We start from the raw sequence: 25,919 nt of genomic DNA, 5'->3' as shown, positions 1-25,919 counted from the left end.
TTTGGACCAGGATCTTAAACCCACCAAAATCCTTATTTGCAACTCAACCTTTGTCTGTAAAGGGTCTTAACACATGTACAATAATAATATGCATTTTTAAAGGAATATCAAGATGCTAGAATGACTCTCAAAACAGAGAACAACAGGAACACATTTGTTATCCTGACAACCAATTTTAACACTTTTCATGCAGAGGATTCTGTTAATCCTGATGAACATTCACTTTCCTCTGAGTAAGAGTCTGAAATTTAATGCATAAATTCACACTTCCTAAATAGGACACCCTGCAAAACCTTCAGAATATGGCACAGTTTCTCTATATATTTTTGCACTTTAACAAAAAAAATATATATATATTATTATTTCAATTTATTTAAAAACCATATAAAAAGCATCTCTTGTGGACTTTGGATGCCATATTCACATACAAAGGCCATATACATGTCACCTAAATCAATAAAAAGAGCTCCTTATTCTCCCATCCACAATATATAAAAGTTGTTTGTTTGGTTTTTTTTTGGGGGGGGGGGAGGGGAGGGGGGAGGGTGGATGCATCTCCCTGACCTCACCTGCTACCTGCCACGACTTGAAATGGGAGAAATGATAACGGTTATTCCCCAAGTGAGGTGAGATGCCGCTGACCACCAGGATAGAATTTAACAATGTGTTCTGTTTATTGAGTAATTGTTACAAAGTCTTAATGAGCCACACTTATTGCTTATTAATAGGGATGCAGTTTTTCCTCATCATCCCACAGAGCTGTGCTTGTTGTCCTTTAACAGGGATGCAGTTCCCTCACCACCTCACTGAGTTTCCCCGTGATCCCCTCACCCTAATTTCCTTCTCTAATGTTTTCTTTCCAGGGTCCCTGGAACTGTCTTCAGCTGCCCTTGCTCCCTGCGACCCCTCGGGTAAGTACCGCTCACCAGTCGGCTGTCGAATCGTGGTCCCTCAGGTTTACGTGTTTCCTTTCTGTCTGTCATCCACCATGGACTCCTTTCTCTCCCCAAGTACCCTGAGGGCAAGGTCCTGTCCATTGCTGTCTGCCTTTTAAGCATGGTGGCCACTTGCATCTCCCTTATTTCCACCCGGTGCGTAGATCCTTGTCAACTGGGTCTGGTCGGCTACCAACATAGTTTTTTTCGTGACCCCGTCCCCTTCAGCAACCCAACTACCATGATTTTCCCCAAATAATAGGGTTTCTATTGTAACACCAAGTTATAGTAATCAAATAATAATACTAATGTCCTTTAATTTGTATGATGAGATTCTGGCCTCACATGTAGTAAGTGTTGCACAAACTCTTACTACCAATAAGAAATCTGTCCCAGGTGGCTTCCAATCTTTCCAGACCCACAACCTCATTTCTAGTAGGCTTGTGTTTTTATTCGCAGTTCACACCTGAGCCTTCCAAAAGAACTTCCATAGCATTCATGATCCCACATGGGGTTGTGATCCCTAATTTGGGAATCACTATTAAAGACCTTTTAATTAAAAGAGACAAAACCAAAAGAAGTATTCTCCTTATCTTACAGATTGGAAACAAAGAAAAAGAAAGATTAGAACTTCAGCTCCCATTTAGGTATTAAAAATGTTTTTCCAATGATCTCAGCTTGTTAGATTTGTCACATTCACTCAGCACCTAACTGTAAGTGATCCTGTTAGAGCCTCTTGGTACCTAGCTATTTGGAAAAACTGGTCCTAGGTGATTTAATGAAGGTCACGTTTAAAGACTGATGCACAACAAATACAAATGTCTGGATTCCTATTCCAGTGCCTCCACCACAACCCATTCTTCCTCTCTCAGATCTTACCACATGACTGGTCAACAGTCCCAAAACCTGCATCATCAGAGCTCCTTCTGCTCTTTTCCTCAGACTTTAAAGTAAAATGAGGTTCTCATGCTTATGCATCCTGGCTAAATTTAAATGCCAAGTTGAAGTTTGAAGAGACTGCATCTGCACTAGCAAACCTGAAATCATAATTTACAGCACACACTGCTTCACTGATGTTAACAAAGGTGGATAGGCTGCAATTAAATGATGCAGTGACAAGAGTACATCCACATGCATGTCCCTTACCACTGCACACACCAGCAGTGAACATGCAATCAGTTTTTTCTAGCACAGAGTGAGGAGATCTTGGAGATCCTGCATTTAAATTGCAAAAAAAACCTAACAATTTTTCTTTGTTGAAGACCCCAATACCATGCTTTATCCATGGAAAGTGACTGAAAGCCAGGGCAGTCTATGAGGGACAACGGTGTGCCCATGCTCTGTGTGAAACACTGCTCAGTACACAGGCAGCCATGGGATCCCTAGCTAAAACTGGGAGTTACTTTCACGGACTGTCCAACAAAGAGTGAACTACAGTAATTCAATCACATGCTGCATTTATTTCATGCAAAAACCTCAATCCAGGTAAAGTCACAGTCAAAAGAAGCATGACCTTATCTCAGAGGGGTAGTCCATGCTCCTCAGGGGACAGACTGTCTTTATCTGTGTCTTGCACAGCAGCAAGAATATGGTCAGACTTCAGGAAAACTAAACTGTGATCTTATTTCCACATTTACGTAAATGCACTTAAATGAAGCAGAATCTGTAAGGTAAGGTCATGCCTATGCAAAAGCCATGCAGACTAACAGATATAGGCGTTGTAACAGGGAGAGTGAATGCTCAGCATGGATGGATGGGTGTGCCATAGTAAGATCCCTTTCCCACTTACAGAACAAGATGGTTTTAGTGATCATCTATGAAGTACACATAATTTGAGAATAGGAAAAAAATAGCTGAATGTCAGAATTAATGTATTACTTCAGGTTCTGATGAACTGGGTGGGAGAGAACACAGCCTTCCTAAATCCAACTGATTTTTGAAGAGTCATAAACAACCCAATTAGCCAAAGCAGCATTCGGCTGCCCTGACTATGAGATCATGCTTTTTCTCTGCAATCCCACCACCTTCAGAATCAAGTGAGGCAGGGGCCTTGCCTACTGCTTCTCTCTCACTACACAGCACAGGTTCATCACCAAAGCAGATCTGCTCTGCACACTGAATAAGGCAGTTGCCCAAGCCAAAAAAAAAGGATGCAATCCTGTTATTAAAGGCTATGTTATAATGCTTCTTTTGGTTTTATCTCTTTTAATTAAAAGGTCTTTAATAGTGATTCCCAGTTTTGAGCTGCCTGTGCTGTCCCACCATAAATGAACAGATGTCCATTGCAAGAAAGTAGCAAAAAACTGTTACTACCAACTAGGTCCCAGCCACAGTTTGGGGCATTTGTGGAATGGCCTTCTGTCTGCATGGACTCTGTGCTACCATAAACATTTTTATAGCAGCACAAAGGTGACTTCTGTTTGCAGCCCATCTCTTCTCCACCCCTAAGTCCTTATCCCCATTTCATTCTCCTTGCCTACCCATTGTACCCCAAACTGCTTGCCCTATAAACCTTGTTACTAGGTCCTGACTCCTCATTCAATCCATTTTCTGGTCCAGGTCTCCCCCTCATAGTTCATCTGCTCCCTTTCTTCACCTGCCCCAGCCTCTGGTTATCCTCACCTCATCCTGTCCCTATCTTTTCTCTTAAGATAACTTTCAGTCTCCCCCTCCGTGGTTTCTCATCCATTACCAGTTTCCAGGCCCAGTTTCCTAGTTCAACTATATCTACCTGTCTACCTACCCCAGCTTACAATCCCTTCCAACTCAGTTATTTTCTCCCCCTCTTAGTCCCATGTGGCCCCTTACTCCAATCCACTCCTTTCTCTTCCTGGCCTGATTCTTGTCCCTTTTATGCTTCGTACTTTACCTGCAATATTGATGGATTACTGAAGACACAAAGGAGGCAGTCTCTCTGCTCTCAATGCCAGGCCCTAGTCTCAACTTAAGCTAAAGCAGCAATTACAGAGAAGTTGTACTTTATCCTTGCATCCTTGAGTTGGAGAATGCTCCGCTACTCTCTGGGGATAGCACATGCACAATTTGGTTAATTTTAACAGCTGTGAGATGAAGCAAGTTCTTTTCATCTGTGGCACTGATGCGCAGGCAGGCTGGTCAGCAGTAGAAGTAACAAACATAGTGAGCCCAGAATTTAAAAAATGTGGCTGCTAAGAACAAAATAAGGGGGGGAGGAACTTTAGTCTCTAAATCACTGGCATTTCCAAAGATGTGACATACTCCTAGCATAGAAAAATCTGATAGAGTCCTGAACAACCAAAACCTGGGTGGAAAGTAATTGAAAGTATCAGGCACCCCTAAAAGGTGGCACTACGAAATTTGCCGATATTACAGTTAAAAAAAAAAAAGAACTGAGATCAAGACACAACACTCTCATAGGTATAATTTTTTAAACTGGCAACACCTAACCCCTGATCACAAGCAGGGCTGTTACCAGCCAGTAACTGGACATGCGATACTTTTACTTTTAATTAGCATTGTCAGAAAATGATAAAAACATATGCTGGAAGGTCTTCTGGAAAAAATATTCATGGGGCATCCTCCAGCAAAAACTCTCCAGGGTCAAGGGCAGGAAGCAGCACAAACATAAAGCCGAAATGCTTCACCTACTTCAGAAACATTCATCCTATTAGCCAGACTTCCTGCCAGGTATAAAGGAAGCCATTCTGTGCCTCACCTTACGAGGGGAGGATTGAAATGAAGCTAGAATATAAAGTACAGATCTAATAATAAAAATCAAGGTACAGGCATCATCTCCGGTGTTCATTTGAATGGTCAGCATTCTGAAAAGAAAGAAGAAAAAACCTAGTGGGAGAGGATGGCACCTTTGAGTCTGCCCTATCCCAGCCAACACAGTAGCAGCAGGCCCTGTAGTGAGGGCACATCAGGGTTTTGAAATTCATAAGAAAGGAATGAGAATTTCTGCATTTGTTCTTACTGAATTTATCTGGTTGCCTTGCAGGGTGTTATGGGGGTGGCATATTTTGTTGTTGTTGTTTTGAGAAATCTAATTAGAGAGCTGGATCTGAGCACTAGAAATACTCTCTACACACGTTTCTTCCAAAAACTGGCTAGCGTAAGGGCCTTGTTTCAAGTGAATTCGCAATCTCAACATAATCCCCTAATCAGCTTCTCTCTTCACCTCTCTACAATGGGGACAGACAGAAGGAAGGAACAAGGTTGAGTAGCCAACCAGATCCCACTGCTTGTTCAAATGACAAGGCAGTGGTACCTACTGCACATCTTCTAATCAGGTACCTGCAGTTAAGTCATTTTATGTACAGAAAATTCAGGATCTTTCTTTAGGGGTGAAAAAGATGGAAGAGAAGGTAACTCGATTTCGTCCTCATACATATGTGCAGTATGAGAGCATGTGATCATGAAATTATAGATTACTTTAGAAATATAGATTACTTTACTGCAGGGCTCCCCTCCTGCCAAATGTCTGGACCTGTGGGGGGCTCCAGACCCTGCGTGCTGGATTGGGTACCTGATTCCAGGGCATGGAGGAAGCACTGGCCCAGAAGGGGAAGATGGCAGACCCCAAGGCCCAATCCTGGCATGTGGGACTGGATCCAACCCACAAGCCTGCCCCACATTACTCATCTGGTCTGCAGGGCCAAACGTTGAGCATCACTGGACTGCTCCATTTGCAAACACCCCTGGAATGTTCTGGGCAGATGTCAAGAAGGAAAAATTAAACAACTATAAATCTTGCCTTTCCTAACTTCTGAGTACTGAATTAGCACCAATATGTTCTTTGAAGACTTTGATGTGTTATTTAATGCATTTCAGCCTGCAGAATAAGGCCGTAGAGTCAACTTGATAGCATTTCTATTGATCTGTGAGACAGTGTGCATGACACATTTTAACACAGAAAACTCAAGACACAGAAGTGACAGGAACTGCAATCAAGTCACAGAACCTGAAATAAAACAATTGGGATTAAAGGAGACAGAGCAAAGCAACTGCAGGAGCAATTACAAGAATGCCAAGAAGACTACTCTAAATGCCAGGGTATAAACACCAGCAGTACAGTAAAACTGCAAACAGCAACAAGTAACTAACCCAGAGTCAAATCAAGTCTGTGGCAAAGAGGGAGCTCCTACCTTCAGGCTCCTAAGGCCTTATTCTCCCTTGTTTTATACGATATGCAGACATTGGCATAAGATGCTGTATAGGGGGACAGTATCTTCCGATAAAACATACATAAATGACTGCTGCAGCTACCTCTATGCCACCAATGTTCATACTAAGCACACCATTAGATCCATCATCTACAACCAAGTTAGAACTGCATCTGCTCTGATCCCACTGACTGGGATGCATACTGGAGGGATCTGAAATAGGGATTCCTACACTTAAAATGAACTCTTCAAACCAGAGCCACTCAAATTAACAGCCAAACTCAGACCTGCTATAATACCAACCACGTGATAAGGGCAACAGAATTCCTCTAGTTGCCACCTACAGTTTGAACACTTTGAATACATCATTAAATGGCCTCCAGCCCCTCTCAGAAAATGACAAACATCTCAAGGCAACCTTGGATGTAGCCAATCTGTGGCATGTGTGCCATAAGTGACACAGGCAGCCTCTCTGTGGCATACGGCAGATCAGGGAGGAAGCAGGGAGCACAGCTGCAGAATGGGCAGAGATGAAAGCAGAGAAGCAGGTCAGACACAGAAAGGGGACTTGAGTAGTACTTGCAGAGGGTGTGGGTCTTAATTTGTACCATGTTGCCAAAAATGTTGACCCACACTGGACTGTGGGTAACTGCACTAGCTTTGAAACTCCAGATGTTTTTCCTAGGTCCTTTGACAAGTTTACTGCCTCATTTATCCCTACTGACCACTCTAATCCTTTTGTTTCTTTTAGCAATGCCCATTTTCCCATCCTTTCCTTTATATTTAAATAAGTCTCCATTTTATACCCATTCCTTCTCCAAGTCCATTCATAGCATCTAACAAAGAAGGCTGTCTTCCGAAAGCTCATACCTCTGAGCCAGTTAGTCCCAAAGATGCCACCCTGCTCTACCTTCTATAGGCCTATAGCAGTGGCCTCAACTAACAGACATTCAGTTCCTGTGCTAAAAATCTGTCAGACAAAAGGCCATTAACTCCCCTCCAATTAAAATTGCAGCCTCCACTCATAATTCAAACCAATCCAAGCAATTTCAAGAACAGTCATTCACAAGACATCTCAGTTCATCTGTTTACAATGCAATTTAGCCCCATTAAAAATGATGGCTCTGAAAATAGCTCAGCATTGCATTAGTACATTGTGTTTGGCTTTGATGGCTACGTGTCCAAAGTATGAGGTCAGTGTAAATGGAGGTTAATGAACAGCAACTGCTCAGAACAAAGCCAAGCAGATACACATTATGGACATCCAGCTAACACGTTATTGTTGGCCCAAACTTCTTGCCCAACTGGTGTTCCTGAACTGGTGGTTGGAAGGGCACCATCTGGCAGGCTGGCCACAATGCAGCCCCACATGGGAAAGAAGCTTGACCCAAGCCTGTGGAGAGGGAAGGGGGAGTAACCTGACCCCGGGGGTGGGGGGGAAAGGAGGTGAATGGGTGTGTCCAGGTCCCAATCCAGCCCCACGGAGGGGAGAGGTTATGCCCCAGAGAAGGGGGCATGATTAAGGCCCAACCTAGCCTGTGGGGAGATAAGGGCGTATGGCCCAACTCAAACCGACTCTGCAGGAAGAAATAGGGTGTGGCTAGGCCTTAACCCAGTCCAATGAGGGGTAGAACATGGCCCAACTCCAATCCAGAAGCGGGGTGAGGGCCTGGCTGCTAACACAAATGAAACTGCACCAATGGTAGCTCTAGTGTGGGAGATTTTAACAGTGGAGGACAGAAGAGGAAATCTAATGTAAATTAAGCCAGAGCTGATCAGAAGAATTAAACCCAATTCCTCCTGGATTACAGAGTGAAAGGGCAATCTACCTAGTGAATTTCCAAATGGAGCCCCACCTGCAACCTGCAAGGGAAAGCGTTATATCATCAGCTCCAATTGTTACATTTTCCTTGCTTAGTAAATTCAGGATTAAACAGACTCTAGAAGAGTTCTCAGTGAAAATGCAGCAGCACAAGGACAGATCAAAGAAATAAGCCCATCCCTTTAAGAGTGTACTCTTGGCCAAACCACACGTATGTCACCATAAAAGCTGCCTCAGCCCTAAGCACTCAGAAAAGTGATCTTTTGCTGCCCAGGGACTCTTCATTTGAACTGAAAAAAATAATTCCTTGAAACAAAGCTACACTGTACGTCTTGAATAAAGCTTTCCAGAAACAGAATGTTAACTAGGGACTCAACTGTTTCATGCCGATCGGTTACACAGCTAATGTGCTGTTCAGACAACACATGCCACATTTCTGATCCCTGATCGCATATCCAATTTCTCCAAGTGTTTGATAAAGGTCATGGATACCAGTCACAATTGATCGCGCCACTTTCAGGCTTACCCTGCCATACACCATCCTTGGATTCCAAACAAACTTTCCTTCCCAAGAGTTTTACAAACCAAGGGCCCAACACCCCTTCCAAAGAAGTCTGTTGAGAAATTTCCACAGCCTCCATTGGTAGCAAGACTGGGCCCAGAGGTCCCTTTTCATTCACCAATGAAACAGAGCAGATTACTAAAAGTGTAGGGCTCAGGAAGATGTAAAATAAAGAAAAGGACAATAGGAAAGGAAAGCAAATAGCTAGGGCACTAAGTCTGAACTCAGGAAATCAAGTTCAGTTCCCCTAGACTCCCTATGTGACAGCAGGCAAGTTCTTTGTCTCTCCTTGTGCTTCATTTCCCCATCTGTAAAATGGAGATGGCAGTGCTGCTTATGACATATGGTGCTATGAAGGTGAGTATATTAACAATCATGAGATGCTCAGATGCTAAGGTACATTAGCATCCAAGATAATTATTATTGGAGAGAGACAGAAGAACATGCTATTCAACAGAAGTGCTAGAGGTATACACTGGTATACAAAAAAAGTGACATAACATTGGATACTTAGCTAGTATCAGCATTACCAGCTTTGTTTTTTGCTATATTTAACCACCTGTGGCAATTAGACTCATTTTGCATCTCCGTTGAGAATGAGCACATTCAGCAATAGCACCTTTCCATCCACTGTGGTAAGGCCTGATTTCTACACTGACCAAAGGGAAAAATACTCTTCCTACTCAGTCATAAATCCCCTTCCTGGGAGGTCATCCATCTAAAAAAAAAAGACTGAATTGGTTTGACTTTATTTTGCCTGCAAAATCTTACGAAGTCACAGCAATGCCAAAAGCATTTTAAAAATCCAGTTATTTCTGTCCACAGTAACATAGCATTGTCAATATTATTAGAGCCATTTTCTCTGTGGGAATTTTATTACAGATCAATACAATTTGTGTTACTTGTCAGGAAGATTAGTAATTGGATGACTACCAACAAGACCCTTCTCCATCCTGCTGCTATTCTCTACCTGACTTCTTTCTCCTTTCTGTAAGTTCTTCTTGGCACATAATAAGTAAGACAGTGAGTGATCCCAGAGCTGAAATGAGATTCAATGCTTGATCATTATCTAAAAGAGTTTCCCTCAATTCATAAAGAAATTCAGGGTTATGCCCCTTTGCTTAAGACATGCTAGACACTCAGCCCAAACTAAACAGGGGAAAGAACTAGGAAGGGGAAGAAAAGACTGTCAAATAACACTCAGCAGCTTTATCACTATTATCATAGTAAAGTTTTATATGTAGGCACAGAGACTCCTAAATTAAATGTCAAATATCATCTGGCGTTGGAAATATGAAGTGTAGTCGCCTATAGGGAAAAAGTGTCTGACAGCTCCACTCTGCTTGTCAAAATAGCATTTGCCTCATAATCTGCAATTCATATGCCCAAACAGCTAGTTGCCAGAAAAATGCTACTGGAGACTACTTGCTAAAGCTTAGAGCAAAAGGAGGACAAAGAAAAAAACCTTAAGTAGGGTGATTTTTTAAATTTGTATTGAGCTGCTTAATGTGTTTTCCTGCTAATACTAATGAAGCAGATTATTTATTATACAGAATATTTCACATTTAAGGAAAAATGATGATTAAAGATCAATTAATCTTCTCTTCTTCCTGCCTTGTTCTGCATCTTCCTCCACCGTCTAAGAATCTTGCAACTGTTTCACTTTTTAGACAAGTCGTGGACTGTTGTTGCCATTTTTCCAAGCTGGCTCCAGAAAGGCTGCCAACTGGAGTTTAAAGTCTAGTTAATTGCTTCACTGCACTGACTTCCTCTTTGTACAGAGAATGTACAGATATACACAAAATCCCAACACAGGCTCATACCAGCTGTCATTTTAATACAACTACCCTGTCAGCCAGTTTAGTAAAAACTAAATTCTGTATAAAAGAGAAAGAATTTTTTTAATCCAGGGACTGTTGCATTTGTTACTTTTGTATTTATACAATGAAACTATACAATGATCAGGGTACTCATGCAAAATCAGACGACTGTCTGGATTTTAAGGTAAAATACTCAAAAGAGAAAGTTTGTTTTCAGAAAAGCAAGATAATTTAGAGGGCTCCCAGTTTTCCTAGCTGTCTGATCCTGGCAGTTGAGAGGCACCCTTGGCTCTCATTAACCACAGCATGAGTTAAGGATGCTTAATAACTCATAAGTTACAGACATCATTCTGTGCCTGTATGTACTAATCTATTGGGATTATGTTGAACTCTTGTCTGTAGCAGCTCAAGATATGAGCAGGATGGTTAAGCACTGGAACAGATTACCTAGCATGCCCGTGGACACTCTGTAGCTCTGAAGTTTTAACTGCAGGTTACACAAACAATTTCTTTGGAATGGTTTGCAAACATGAAAGATAATCCCACTTTGAGCAGGGGGTTGGACTAACATCGGGACCTCCTGAGATCCCTTCCACTCCTATCTTTCTATGATTCTAAGATATACTACAAGAGCAGAATATAGGTTTAGAGTCTGTAGTTACAGGGTTAGTCTTTTGATATGTGGAGCCCAGGCAGGAGCAGGACTCCCAAATTACCAGATGGGGGTTTCCCTCATTTTCCAAAGAGTGGCAAGGTACAGGAATGCAGTTTAGACAGGGAATTGCTGGGAGCATGTGGGGCAACAAAACTTTTGCCTGTGCCCTCCTATTTTATGTTAATTCAGTCTAGGCCACCTATAAATATGTTTGGATTTTTTTGATGGTACAAGAGAAAAACACTTATTCCAATTATACACAAGTGTATTAAATTGGTTATCAAAGAACAGATCCAATAATCACACCAAAAATGAATCAACTTCATTACCACAAAGAGGGGAGTAATGGTAGGCCTGAAGGAGAACAAACTTGGGCTGTCACAGACCAAATGGATTCCAAAGGCTTCTCACCAAATGTCTTCTTTGGTCCTTAAATACTTCAGAATAAAGGCCTGCATCATCAGGAGCCAGGCATTAAAAAATTATCTTCAGCAAGGAGATAGAAGAATGCGATACAGGTTGAGTAACAGACTCTTAAGATTTCAGCTGAACTACCAGGAATGTACTCATCAGTAACCTAACCAAGTTCCCTCTCCACTCCACCCCTCTTGTTCTACTTCCATTCAAGATATCACACCAACATGTGAAATGAAAGGGTATTTTCAGGAACTAATTTATAACCCTGAAACTTACAAATGAAAGCAAAAAATCTTAGCATGCTGTACCTTAAAATATATATTATACCTATACTATCCACTGTCCTCAGGACCTTGGAGGAATTACTGGTCCTTGTGACCTCTTTTAATTAAAGAAATAAAAGGATATTTAAAAAGAGGGTGGAGAGATGGTGGGGAGAAGTTGTTGGAATCCATCCAAGTCTTAGCAGGGAAGGGCTGCTAGATTTATATTAGATGAAATCATAAATCTTCATCCACCCTTTGCAGAGCACTAATGCTAAAAATAACTACAATGCCTGCGGGACTTCAACATTTGGATTAATCAAGTCTTCTGGTGCTAGAGGGAAAAAAGCTATAGGAACAAAGTGCCGGAGGATTTCTAGGCCAGAGCATTCAGGCAAGGACGCAGCATCCAGAGAATGAACTGCCATTTGTTTCTGGTTCAGGCAGATGTTCCAAGAAGATTACAGCACAGAAAGCAGGAAAAAACACCCTTCAGTCACAAAGCAATCTGCTAGAAAAGGAAACAGAGATATGGGCCAGGGTAGAGGAAAGCTGTCAACTATCGCAAGAAAGCTCAATTAATATGAATGTTAGGATAGCAAATATTTTAGTTCTAGTGTATGAACAAGTGTGGAGCATTCAGCATCTAGATGCCCACAGACACAGATTTCTTCTTGCTGTTTCATACAAACACATACTTTGTAAACTGTTGTAGTACTAATAAATGATCGGAATCTGAAGGGAAACACAGAGATTGTCAGGAAACTGCAGGGGAACAAGACTGCATAGGTTTAAAGATGAGGAAAGACCTACTGGATCATCTAATCAATCAACCCTGGCCACTAAATTCTTGCTATTTTGAGACCATGCTTTATTTTCCATGAACAAAGTAATGGGGCTTCCTTTGAGAGGTTCTTACATTATCTAACAGATTTCACTGCTTTGAAATTCTTCCCCAATACTTGGCTTAAATCTGCTTTCCTTTAACATTGTTCCTTAAGACCTTGGGCAGTTTCTTCTCCGAACCATCACAGTAAAAAAACCCTGCGGAAGTATATACACATTGGGGATTTAAAAACCTCCTTCCTATCTCTCACAAGATTGTTCAACAGTATTCCTTCCAGTTTTTGGCTTCCCCTCCTAACTTCTCACTACTTGGCCCTCAGATGAAGCACCACAGCATCATCATCTGGCATTTCCATTACTATTTTTGTCATGCTAACAGGTATGATAAACTCCTGTTATTTGCATAGTCCTCCTCTCTCCCTACCAACAAAATCATAGGATGAATATGCTAATAAGAAAAGAAATGAAAAGCAACAAAAAGAAACAAAACCAAAATGGAACAGGAAGCATAACTCCCAAATATAATATTAACACCAAACTGTAAATCTCTTCACGTGTTTTTTTGGTCAACACTTAAAAAAATCACTGGTAAATAAATAAAGAATGATAACTGCTGTACAATCCCATTTTATACCCCGCTGTGCCCTTACACTTGACCATGTGCTTACAAATAACGAACAGAAAATACTACCTGTAACACATCAGTTTGCTTGCTCATTCATTCCCTCCCTTTCTAATATGCTGCTCTATGAATGAACACGGCAGTTACTGACAAGAAACACATTAAGTATGCCTCAAAGAAGTGAAATGTGCTTATTAATTTGAAACAAAAAGCCATATAATCATTTGCTAGATTACAAAAATGTTTCATAATTTGAAACATTATGATAAACTGCCTGTTGTGAGAAGAAATCTTTTTCCACATACTGCTCAATCTCTGCATTATTTTATTAGCAGATCTTTGGCTTTGTTCTTCTGGTTTCAGCTCATATAATAAGCCAGAACATTGTACAAGCCAACATGGGAATAAACTGACTGAAATGTAATTGAACAGATAAAGATTTCTGTCCAATGGAAAAGCATGAAAATAACTAAAATGCAAGCAAAATCTACTGGATTATTGCAGTTTGCAGTTTTTATTCTAGTGTAGATTTGGGAAGGAAGTACTTGAGATGTTATACTGTCCCTCCCCTTTCAAAGACAGTCCTCCAGGAACACTGTAATCTTTATGTCTCTCAACTAGTCTCCTTGTCATTTGGCCTCTTAACACAGTCTCCAAAATGCTTTTAGTTATTCTGAACCACCACTTGGATGAAAGTAAGACCAGTGCCTTATTTTCCCGATAGGACACACTTCTCTGGTTCTCTTTAGCTACAGTATAGCTTGCACTGGATGTTTCACGAGCTATTTTCATCCTTTTTTACATGAATGTGGGCCTCTAAGGCAAACACTGCTGTAAGGAAAAATTAACAATACATGTGTTTGCAGTTCAGGAAAAACAATTAACAATTGTATGCTTAAAAGTAAAAAAATAGAGGGAGAAGAAGTAGGACTTACAACTAGGCATATTAGTGTGTTCTACATTTTGACTGATGAATTGAGGCCTTATACAGATGTTCAGTTTCTCTTGGGAGAGTCACTGCTCTCCCAGAGGAGATCACAACTGTGCTCAGGCTTTTTCACCTAGAGTAAAAACGGCTGCTCCAGAACAAAATAAGATAGGAACAACCAGGGTTAAATCACACCCAGGTGTTTCTCCTGGGAGACCAAATGTCTATATATGTATATATATCTCTCTGTCTCTGAAGAGAGAACACAAACTTCCAAGGGAGTCAGTCTATCACTTGCTGGACTCTGAGGAGCAGAACATGACCCCCTTCGCAATCTTCATATTGTGCTGCACAGAAACACAGGCTGACCACAGGCAGTCTTGGTCAGCCAATCAGGACTACTGTATGCACTGCTGCCATTTGTTGCCAGGCTGAGTAAGGAAGCCTGCAGAGCATGCCGAGATGTGTGCACAGAGTTCCCCCCGGCTTCACAGTATCAGCAGACATTGCAAACACTCTGTTCTTCAGGGCCTCAGCACTTCAATGTCTGTAAATGTGGCTCTGGGTAAGTTTCTCTACCAGGAGAACAAATCTGGGAGAATTCTCCCAAATTATTTTAATGTGTGTATGCAGCCTTAATTAGATCTGAATATTCAAATAGACATTAACAATAAAATGCATTTAGATCAAGAAGGATGAAAGGCAGGAGATGGCCAGCATGCAAACAAGTAATCATTTCAGTAACTTACTTTAGGGTCTGTGCACCTGAATTTTAACCTTTCCACCATCTCCAGCATGGCCACCTTCAGGTCAACAGGTTCTCTATTCTATAAGAAAGAGAGGACAGAGGTCACTCATTTTAACTCCACCAAGCACAACAAAGATTTTCACAAGACAAAAAGAGGCAGCAATTTTTCAGCGAATTCTAATGGGCAAGGTGCAGTGAACCCATGAATATATTTGCCCACTCTTGCAAGACTGCTTTTGCTCAGGCAGAAGACTCAAAAGAAAGAAAAGAAAAGGGTGGGGGGGGAAGGAAAACAGCCGCCAAGAAAACTGGGAGAACTATTGGAATGAAAATTATATGCAATTGCACAGGCTGACTCATTTGTTGCTTTGTCTCTTGGCTCAACTGCATTCATGTTCACTGAATTAAGGCCTAATCCTGCAAAGTGTTCACTGGCCTCAACCATCACTAAAGCTAATGGCTCAACAACTTGCAGGAGGCACTCAGCAGTTTTCAGGATAGGACGCTTACAGAGGTTATGCAGGGAGGGGGCAGCCGGGAACCTCATTACATTTATTTTCCGGAGTGTGCACTTGTGGCCTGATAATTTAATCTGGCACTTTTTATAGTTCCATTTATAAAAAGAGAACAGAGAAAAAGATTAAAAAAGGAAAGAACTAATTAGGGACGCAATCAAGGGTTCATACTTTAGGAGAAAAAAGTAAAGTGAAGTGCTAAGCACTTATGGAACCCCTGTAATAGTCATTTCCTTTGCTTCAGCTGTTCTCTGGGAAAAAATAAGTTACACTTCTTATTCAACAGATAAGAGCCTAATGATAAGTATAAGAGTTTATCGAGTCTGAAGGAGGCTCATTCCAAGATGCTCGTCATACTTATCTATAGCATTTAATAAAATGGCTTTTAAAAGATTCACTGCTGATAACAATTATGATTAAGAGATATGTATACTAAAATGTGTTTTAAAGTGTATTGTGTAGATGCTTATCAGATCAGTTATGCTTATGCAGACAAAATATAAGTGTCTGAGGCAGTGCTAAACTAAGTAGAGCTTTTGAAATGCCAGGATGTGCCTAGCAAGAAATGTAGCTAAACTTCAAGCTTGCAGGATATGGGCAGCTGGTTTTCCACAACCCATAACTCACTTGCATTCTACAGAACAAAGATGAACAGGAGAACATTACTCAGACTATATTAAACTGGGTAGTTCTTGGAATACAAAACCACTGAATGGTTTTGGAAAATTGGGTATGCAATAAACAGTGTCAAAAAAGTGACCCAATAACTGGTACATTGTAAAAGGTCCTGATGAGATCTAAAAGAAAGTTTATGTAAGATGCAATATATGTGCATGCACACGCGCTCACATATGTAAGCTGAAGAGAAGAAACTACAGCAATACAGGACCCCCTAAGAGGAGGCATAAAACAATGGATCTGATGTGGGGACAGTCAACCTGTCCTGAGATTGGACAACCTGATTCTCCCTATCCATTGCACATAAAGGATGCAAGAAGCTCTCTTTATGCTCTTGGGAAGAGGCCAACCACAATCCCAGTATAAGTGCTGGAATGGCTTCAGGATGCTCAGTTAGGTGGTATTTTCTTGGACCTGGAATCATTTTTATTTCTCTGAATTCCACCCGCCACTGCTACTCAGCAGCCATCTTGTGTCTTCTTTAGGACCACTGGCCAGAGGGCCCATATTACCAAACACAAAAACACAGATGGGCTTCAGATCCAAGACACAGACACAACACTGTCTACTACCAGGAGCCAGTAACACCTACTGACAGAACCTGTAGCCAATTGGAAAAGCAGGAATTACTCTGTTCTAACAACTCCTTTGGTCTGTCAAGAGGGCAGGAGAAGCAACACCAGTGCCACTCTCTCTCCATCCCGGCACTCAGGACTCTAGATCAGGGACATCAAAGATATGGCCTACCGAGTCCTATCATCTGGCCCCAGCGCTGCTCGTGCATCTCAGAGTTGACCTGCAGGCCACTGCTGACCCTCCAGCAAGCATTTGCTTCTCATCAGATCCAGCAGTGTCACAGGGGGACCAAAGTAGGACCATGCCAAACACAGCATTCACACTGGCTGCTCCAAGACATATGCTGGGTCTCACATGCAGGGCCAGCCTGTGAGTATGATCTAGCCTGCAGACTGATCCCATGCCACTTACCCAGTCCATGAGGTCAGCTGAGTTTGGCACCCCCATGCAGTTAGTCCCACCCCTGCGTGGCTAACCCTGCAGAGAAGAACCCGATATTGGAGACAGGCCACACTGAGGCACAAACATCACCGAGGGCAAGACTGATTCCATGCAGGGGGCTAACCATAATCCCAATCTTGCCAATCCACAGACATAGTCCAGGCCTCATGAACTTTGATCATGCTGATACAGAACCATCCAAAAGAGGGAAAGCAAGCCAGAAAAATAGATGAGTCCCTTCCAAAGGACACCAACATCCCTCCCAACTAAACAGTTGGCCTTATAAAAGAAACCACATATTTAAAATTAAATAAGCAAACTTTGCTTCTTCACAAGGTATGGCAGCACAATGGAGTTTTTGCCTTACGAAGCTTTAAACCAAATTCCTCCAGGAACACAGTTGTCCACAAGATCACCCCTAAACTATCCCCATTCAAGGACCTTTTCAGGTACTTTCACTGCTGAGGGGTTTCGTTGAATAGCCCCAAACATGTATCACAGTGTGTCCTGTAACCAAAAGATACTCCTCTACTTCAGGAAGTTTCTGCTAACTTACTTTCTTTCCTCCTCCCTTCCTCCACACCACTGGGATAGCTGCATCAAAAAGGAATGCTGCACGAAAAATTTCACCTGCTTCCAATATTTATTCTTCACTTCGAGGCTAACTAGTGTGTCAGTCAGCAGAGCTTCTAGGTGTTGTCCAAAAGGAAGAATACAACACAACTGTTTTCTCAGCTATCAATTGTGACATAATAAGTTCAGGATTAGGATTCTGAGGGAGGCATATGGAACTCTTAAAATGAGGTACTTAAACATGATTGCTTCCAGACAGTATTTTCCACAAGGCATCAGAAGTGTCCTGAGGGATTAGCTAAACACAAGACAGAAGGCAAAATGACTTTGACAAGCCAACTGGCATCCCAGTGGTCCATTAACACCTCCCCATAATAACTGATGGAGACAGAAAAATACGAGGGTTTTTTTCCCCCCAGGTCTCAAGAGACACTTGCAGACACTGAATGCAGAATCAGAAAGATTTTTGTGTAGACTGCTTTTTGAGTGAAACTTTTAGTATAACCTGCATCTATCATGTAGTCCCACAGATTCTGATCCAGGTCTGAAATCTTAGGGTATGTACCCTGTATCTTTTGCTTCACTTGCCATGAGACTCTTCCACTCAATGGAATGTTATTTACATTATTTTTAATAAGGTTACTAGAGTGTGGTTTGTGAGAGCCATACAAGCCTGGCTCTTGTGATCTGTCAAGGAGGTATTAGTGCCTTCATGGGTATGTATCTATTCTCCTCATCTTCTAATTTACAGATATCCTTTCATCTGTTATAAATGGCATGTTCTTACAGGAATGAGTTAAGTTTGTGCACACATTCGAAAAACAGCATGAGCCAAACTAATGCTAAAAATGTTTGTTACTCATTAAAGCATCTCCACTGGAGATACAGAAGTGCAGCCAGCAATTTGAAGTTTGAACAAATACTACCCAATCTTATCCCTCCAGCCACCTCACTGAAATGTATCAATTATCTCCGTGGTATGGCTGGCCTACAATTGCACAAAAATGAAGCCTCATCCTGCAAAGTAGAAAGCACCTGCACTTCCTATTGATTTCATTCAGCATTGAACACTCAGGACCTTGCAAGAGAGGGCCCCTACTTATACAGCAGGTGCAGTTTGCTGTGGAGTTCCTAGCAGGATGTCAATAGGAAGCATGACAAAGAAGAAGAACTTGCAATTTTAAGAAAGAGAATGCTCTGAGAAAATGAAAGCACATACCCATCATCTGTGATGGGAATAGGAGCATCACAATTAGATTTTATTAAATATAAAGCATCTTCAGTTATTTCATTCTGTGACCTTTGTGACAAAGAATATTTCAACCCAAAAAAATGCACAAACAAGGAGGGAAATTCTGTGCTAACCAAGGGGAAAAAAAGAGGGTGCATTCTGATGTTCCCAGGCTGCTCTGCAGGCTCCCCCCCACCCCCATAAAATTAGGCTTCCCTGGGGGCCTGTGGCCTGGACTTTGCTCTGCATCATAATACTCTCCAGGATCTCAGCAAATAGCAGGTTTGTCCCTATCTCACCTCCCCAGACCCACCCTCAGAATACCCCCCTACATAACAAGGGCTTATTAAAGAAAACTCAGGAGCTTTTTGGCTGTTTGCACAGGACCGTCTCTTCAGGGAATACTGTCCCTTCAGGGACAGGGTTTTTTTTAGAGAGCCCTTGTCACACCACTCAACTTTTTTAGCCAACACAAAGGGGCTGGAGCAGGAATGAGAATCTCACCCCTGGTTTTAGATAAGAGATCCTAAGCAGTCAGGCTTTAGTTCAAGTCTGAACTTTTTGGCAGTGTTCAGTAATCAGAGAATGCATTAAGGGAGCACAGAAGGCCACAGAGCAAGGAGGGCTGAGGGACTGCAGAGGGGACAGCTGGCCCACAACTGTGGCAGGGTCCCAAGCACCAGCCCACCATGCCAAAGGCTCCTTCCTTTTGAATGAGAAGTCTATGAGAATTAGACATCGAATGCCTTTCCTAAGCTGAGCCTTAGTGTTCATTTAAGAAATGAAACAGGCAAAGCAAAGACAGCAGGCAAGTTTTCCCCATACTGCCCCAGTCCTGATCACCCCTAGCAGCTGAAACTACCACCAGGGAGCTCACTTGTGTTAGCAGCTTTCAGGATACAGCCATGGAGAGATGAACTAAGACCAAAGTCAAATCCCACAAGGCCAGTCATTGGGCAGCCATCTGATGGTAACAATTTTCAGTCATTACTGTTAAGGGATAGATGTACCACAGAGGCTGAAGGATTAATAGCTTATTACCTCTTGGATCATTGATCCAGTCTCTCTGATCCCAGAGAGGTTTATGGTAAAGAACAGTCAAAGAGCAGGAGGAAGAAAGAGTGAGAAGTCTCTTTGCTAGCCTTTTGGGCTGCTAAGGAACAAATAAGACTATTGTCAAGAAAGCAAACAGATAAATGGCTTCTAGTAATGAACAGACTCCTATTTTTTTTCCACTGACTATTTCGGTATTTAAAAAATTAACACCATGGCTTTGCAAACCTCCCACAGTTCCTTAGACAGAGAAGCACTTTTCCTGGGATCTCAGGAAAACAACCATCAATGCTGGAAGGGAGGCCTAAAATTAGACTTACCAGCTGTGTCTTGGGTTGCCAGGGTATACTGCAGTTGCAGGCTATTGGAATATACAAGAATATCCCAGTATATAGCGCAGGGTACATTGCATCACTACCACATAGAAACAGAGCAAACAGCCTTAAGTTAGGAGAGGGCAATAGGATGACAGACCATTACACCAAAGAAATCCAACATTGTTATGAGGACAGCCACTTGCTCAGGTAACATCTTGCTTCAAAATTTCCTTATATTGTCTCCAACTGCAGTGAAAATATTATTGTCTGCAATTGATTAGAGGCACATTTCACCACATCCTCAAATGCCAGTGACCCAGCCCAGTTTTTTTTTAATTTCCTACACCCAGCTCCCCGCTCTCCAATTTATTTTTTTCTCCACCTCCTTCTCTATTTTTGTCTTTCTCTCTTGCTTTTCTCCCCATAGTTTTTCCACTCCCTAAACAGAAATATATATGCTGTTTAATAGGAAAAGGTGGAGAAACATATGGCGACGACGGCTTAGTGAGGCTAGCCCATACATGTTCCTGCAGCTGGCCCTAATGCCCAAAGAACAGAAAAACTAAACTTGGTTTAGCCAACTGTTTCTCGAGGCTGCAGTGCCAGACATAAGGATCTCTATAGTAAAGTTTGGGTGGCATCAGTTCAGCTAAAGAAGCATGAGCACTAGCTCAAACCAAGAAACAGGTAGATTCATTTTAAACACCCTATTTTCTAACCAATCTAGGTCAGATCTGGTTTGAATGGCACAATGGTCAAAACAGGGACTATCTGTTGCACTACAAATGCCACTTCTAGCTCTGGTGAAGCTCAACTGGCAGTAGCCATGATTGAAAATTTCCCTACAGTATGCAAGGTTTAAGCTAAAGGTAAATACTAATAATCATCACAGTGCTTAGCTACAACATCCCATTTGCAAATTATTCTGCCTGGATCTATTCTGGACAACAGGTAAAAGGCAAAGGAAATTATATAAATTAGCTTTAATACAAGATAGAGCGGCCTCTACCACATACAGCTATCAGAAATACTACAAGAAAATATGGACCCAATACTTTTATTAAGGCTAATGGCAGACTTGCAGCCAACTTCAATGGACACTCAATAAAAGAAGCACTATTTCTAATATCAAGCCTACTTGGTTTCCAAATAAAAAGTACTCTAACAGAACAGTTTAAATCAGGGCAATGGTATATCAGAGACCCATGTATTCAGTTTATTTGCATACTAGATATGTACGCCAGTGTACTGTATAACACAGTCCCAATTTGTTCTCATCTTGTAACAAATTCCAGTTATCTGCATATATATTAAATGCACAAGCAGCTCGAGTGAATAGCACCCTTTAGCCTTGCTATCTGCTTCCTAACTATACACATGGCATTTTAACTGAAAGAGGGAATGGGAAACAGGTGTCAAAGGGCTGCTATTACATGCCTTGAAAAAATGAGACACTAGAGTCAGCTTCATGGCTGCTCCTATCTATTAGCAATCTTGAGAGTGACTAGAAAAAATTCAAAAATGAGGAAGCTATCCAGTTCCAGGTCTGCTAATACTGCAACAGTGAAGGGGCTGTGTACTTAATAAGTGCTGCTTACAGAGCTGTCTCGTAACAGCCCTGGAAACGGACTATGTCCCCACATTTTCCTTTATTAGCAGTTATGGAACTATTATAGTAGCTTTGAAATAGTGTGCAGCTAGTCACTTTTAGGGCTGCTACTAGCACAGGGCTGTGTACTCAAAGGGCACCAAGTTCAGATAAACACATACTCCAAATATATGCCTAGCCTCTTTTCAATCCAGAAGCTATGCAGTTAACCATATATAGGAAAGCTTCCCCTAAGTTTACTGAAAATCCAGACACCAAGAACTATGCCTCTGCTTTTTTGGAGGATAGGTGTGAACACACTGAAAGATAAATTTGCCTCATATTTTAATGAAAGATTACACTGAGACTAAAGCTTGCAACAAGGATCATGCTTCGAAAAGGCAGTCTCCTGATACAACCACATGAAAATGCCATAACTAAACTCCATAAAACTTAGGAAGGAGTTGGGATCTGAACTTGATTCTTTTTGTACTACTCTGCCCACTAAGAATCCTAATCACATGGTTGCACTCAGGGCCATCTAGTTTTTAGTGATCACCTTATAATATCCACCCTTCACTCCTTAGAAATAAATCTGTTGCCAGCAGTCCATTCTGATGTAAAATGTAGTACCTAAGGGCAGGTTCTATGTTATTGTACTTAAAACAGCAAGACACACAGCTTTCAGAAAATCACAGTGATGTTCCTCCAGTCCAACGGTATTAGAAGTAGACTGGTCTACAATTTGTTTCTTACAAATGATATACAACAGGGAATATAGTTATGGCTTTAATGCACAAAAAAAGCAGACAGAGAGGTCTTTTCCCACGTGGTTCCAGCTGATGTGCATCAGCACTCCATCTTTTGATATCAACAGATGGGCCCAGTATGAGGCCTGTGGAAGAGGAAACTTAAACCCAGGATGCCCAAGCCTTTTTAGATTGCTATCAAGGAATAATTCTAGGCACTGGCACGAATATGGAGGGGAGGTGGCTTAAATCCCTTCCTCCTGCTTATTCATGGGTGCTAGGTCCATTTTAGTCCTTGATACAAGCGACTGCTGTTGTGAGGATTATCCTGTCCTTCATTTTCCACTATCGCACCTCTGAAGAGACTCAGCAGTAAGTGCTGCAGTGCACGGAAGTCTCTGATGACCAAGACTTGCCACACCACTGGCTGGCTCCCCGAGATTTGGCTGTTCCACAGGACACTGTGGGCGCCTATAACACAGGTGCTGAGGCTGCTCTGATGCGCTGGAATTCCAGCGTGGCGAAGCAGACTCAAGTAACCGAGTCTGCTGGAGTGCGGCAATTGCTGAGCCCCAGCAGCCTCCTGCATCCCGTGTATCAGCACCCCTATGCTTAAAAATTGGTGGGGGGGAGTGGTGCTTGAACTACACATTGTCAAATAAGCTGTAGTTCAAGCATTCCTGCTGCCATTTTTAAGCACAGGGATGCCGATGCAGGAGATGCAGCAATGCTTTAATTACAGTGGCTCCCAGAACCACTCTAATTAAAGCACCCCTCCCCGCAACTGAGCATGTGTAAAAGTGCCCTGTGACCCTTACACCTGCACAAAGGGGCTGTGAGCCAACGGTGGATCTGACCCAATAACAATATGACTGCCAAACCTTGCAGGCCTGGCTTGCCTTCTCAAGCTTTTAAATCCATCTTTCCAACTGCCATAAACACAAACAAAAGACCCACTTTGGGCTTTTTGATCCGTTTCAGATGCCCACCAATCACTGAATCGTGAAGAAGCAGGGCTGGAAGGGGCCTCCACAGGTCACCTAGTCCAACCGCTATCCAATTCAAACATGCCACCACGAGTTCCCTTCGCCACCGCTGTACCTAGGCAGGACTCCCCCCGACCCCGCCCTGCGCTGGGGCCGGATGGCAGCTGGATGACTTCCGGCCAACAGAAACGGAAGATCCAGAAGGGGGGAAGGGCAGCTTCTCACCCCCTTCCATGAGGCGGCTCAGATTTAAAGAAAAACAGAGCAGCAGTGACTGCGGCGCGGCGGCCAACCCTGCCTGTCTGCTGAGGGGGCGCTCACCCGCGCGGCGCGGTACGCCTCGTCCAGCGTGACTAGCGCGTGGTGCTGGTGGGCGCCGCGCAGCGCGCAGAGCACGCAGATGATGGCCTCGTGCTCCTGGCAGTACAGGCTCAGCTCCTGCCCGTGCTCCGCGCACAGCTTCCGCTCCGGCTGCTTGAGCGCCTCGGCCTGCGGCTCCGGCTCCGGCTCCGGCCCCGGCTCCTCCCCGCCGCCCGGCGGCCCCCCTGGGGGCGGGCGGCGCAGGCGGTGCGCGGGGTGGCGGCGGCCGTGCTCGCCGGCGTGCGGCGCGCAGAAGGCGAAGCCGCAGTCTTGGCACAGCGCCGCCGCGCCCCGCGCCTCGTCGGGCTCGCACGCGTCGCACGTGCCGTCGGGGGGCAGCTCCTCAGCGCTGCCCGACGCCATGGCCGGCCCCGGCCCCGGTCCCGGTCCCGGCCCCGCAGCTACTTTCGCTTCTGCAGCTGGGGCCGCGTCGCCTTCCACTTCCTGAGTCATTTAAAGTGGCGATGGCTGGGCCCCCCTGCGCCCGCCAAGAAGAGCCGCCGCGACGCGACGCGGGCCGCGACCCCCCCGCGGGGGCCCCGAGGAGCTAGGCCTGGCCGTGTCCCCCGCCCTCTCTCTTTCTTCCTTTCTCGAGGTGTTTCTGCCGCCCGATGGAGAGACCGCAAGGTAGAAGGAAGAGCTGCAAGAAAGAGGCAGGCGACAAAGCCTTGCCTGCCTCTATCCTGACTAGGGTGGCTATCCTAGAGGGCAGTCCAGTTGTCCTCTGTCCATACAAAACTGGGTGCCTTTATGCAGGGCTGTCCCTGGGGGGGGACAACTCGGGGCCTGCGCTTTGGGGGCCCCCAGAGCTGGGTGGAGCGGCTGTGGCGACTCCCTGCTGCCACCAGCTTTGCATTCGGCTGTTTGTCCCCCCCCCCCCCCTGCAATCTGACACCGGCTTCCTTGCTTCCAGGGCAGGGATCTGCACAGGCTGACTTGCCCCTGGCCCCGCATCCTGCTTGGGTTGCCTCTTGGAAAAAAAAAATAGAGGCCATAAAGGCACTGGCTTTACCAATAAAGGACAGAGTAGCAGAAAACTGGCACGTCCTCTGTGATGGCTGCCCTAATCCCAACTGTGCAGCTGGGCCAGTGGAAAACATGACCCTGGTGCCTGGTCTCACCCCGGGACCATGGCAGCTAGTGTCGCTCTTACGGAGGTGGTTAAGGGGGTAACTGTAGCACACCAAGCACCCCCCTTCCCTCCTTGCAACACCCCTACACGCCGCCTTGAAGTGAATCCCAGATGAGATTCTCCTCTTCCTCTTAACAATCTTGCCCATTCACATGCTGGGACTGGAACGTGTTTTTGAAGCTGGGCCCTGATTAAGACAATGGTTTTGTTTTAGGATTAGGCAAAGGGTGGTTTGGATAGAGATGATTTTGCTCCAGGTAGGGGGTTGGACTAGACTGGTGGTTCTCATTGTACCAAGGCCCATTTGTAAATATTGATGGCCATTTGCGACCTGCTGCCTCCAAGCCCAAGCCCCACAAAATGTGTCGGGGGGAGGGGGTAGCATTGGGAGCCCCAAGCAGTCCCTTGCAGGCTGCAAGTCTGCCAGCTTGCAAGGGAAAAGTACGGTTTCCCATGTTTTTCTCCTTTAAAGGAGAATCCATTTGTTAAAATTCGTTGATCCACTTTTAAAGCTTGTTTGCAACCTTTTCATATATTCTTGAGAGTGACTTTTGGGTCACAAATCAGGGGTTGAGAAACACTGGACTAAATCAGCAGTTCTCAACCTTTTGCACCTTATGTCCCACCTATGTAAGGTCAAAAAATCCTGGTCCCATGGGTCGATGAGCAGGGTGAAGGGTCCCCTCAGAGGTCAGTTGAAGAGCAGGGGGAGGTCCCCCAGTGGCTGATTGAAGCGCACAAAACTGAAACGAAGTCCCATCTGTGGCACCTCTGGTTTTGCTGCCACAACCCGAGTCCCACCTAAAGGACCCTTGCATCCCACTAGCTGAGAAACCTTGGACTAGACTGACCTCTAGAAGTCACTCTCAGCCTTTCCTCTCTATGGGCATCTTTGAACCTGTGGGAGGAGGGATGCTTTAATTAGTCTCTCAGGAGCTGCTCTAATTAAAATCTGGTG

The 25,919-nt window shown here is 43.7% G+C and overlaps 1 protein-coding gene across 1 annotated transcript in view; it reads right to left on the bottom strand.

The window, feature by feature from the left end:
- TRIM44 (TRIM family member 44) overlaps nucleotides 1-24,522 on the bottom strand; it is a 105,558-nt gene extending 81,036 nt beyond the window's left edge. Inside the window, exons 1-2 of the mRNA XM_090032942.1 lie at nucleotides 23,791-24,522; nucleotides 14,764-14,841 (exon numbers count right to left, since the gene is read on the bottom strand). Coding sequence (XP_089889068.1) covers nucleotides 14,764-14,841; nucleotides 23,791-24,282 — 570 coding nt within the window. The 5' untranslated portion in view covers nucleotides 24,283-24,522. The remainder of the gene's footprint in view (nucleotides 1-14,763; nucleotides 14,842-23,790) is intronic.
- Between the last annotated feature and the right edge of the window lie 1,397 nt (nucleotides 24,523-25,919).

The sequence above is a fragment of the Crocodylus siamensis genome, chromosome 2 (assembly GCF_052110815.1).
Source record: "Crocodylus siamensis isolate JL-2025a chromosome 2, ASM5211081v1, whole genome shotgun sequence".
Lineage (NCBI taxonomy): Eukaryota > Metazoa > Chordata > Crocodylia > Crocodylidae > Crocodylus > Crocodylus siamensis.
The sequence above is the reverse complement of the archived record's forward strand: the minus strand, read 5'-3'. Positions and strand labels throughout refer to the sequence as shown.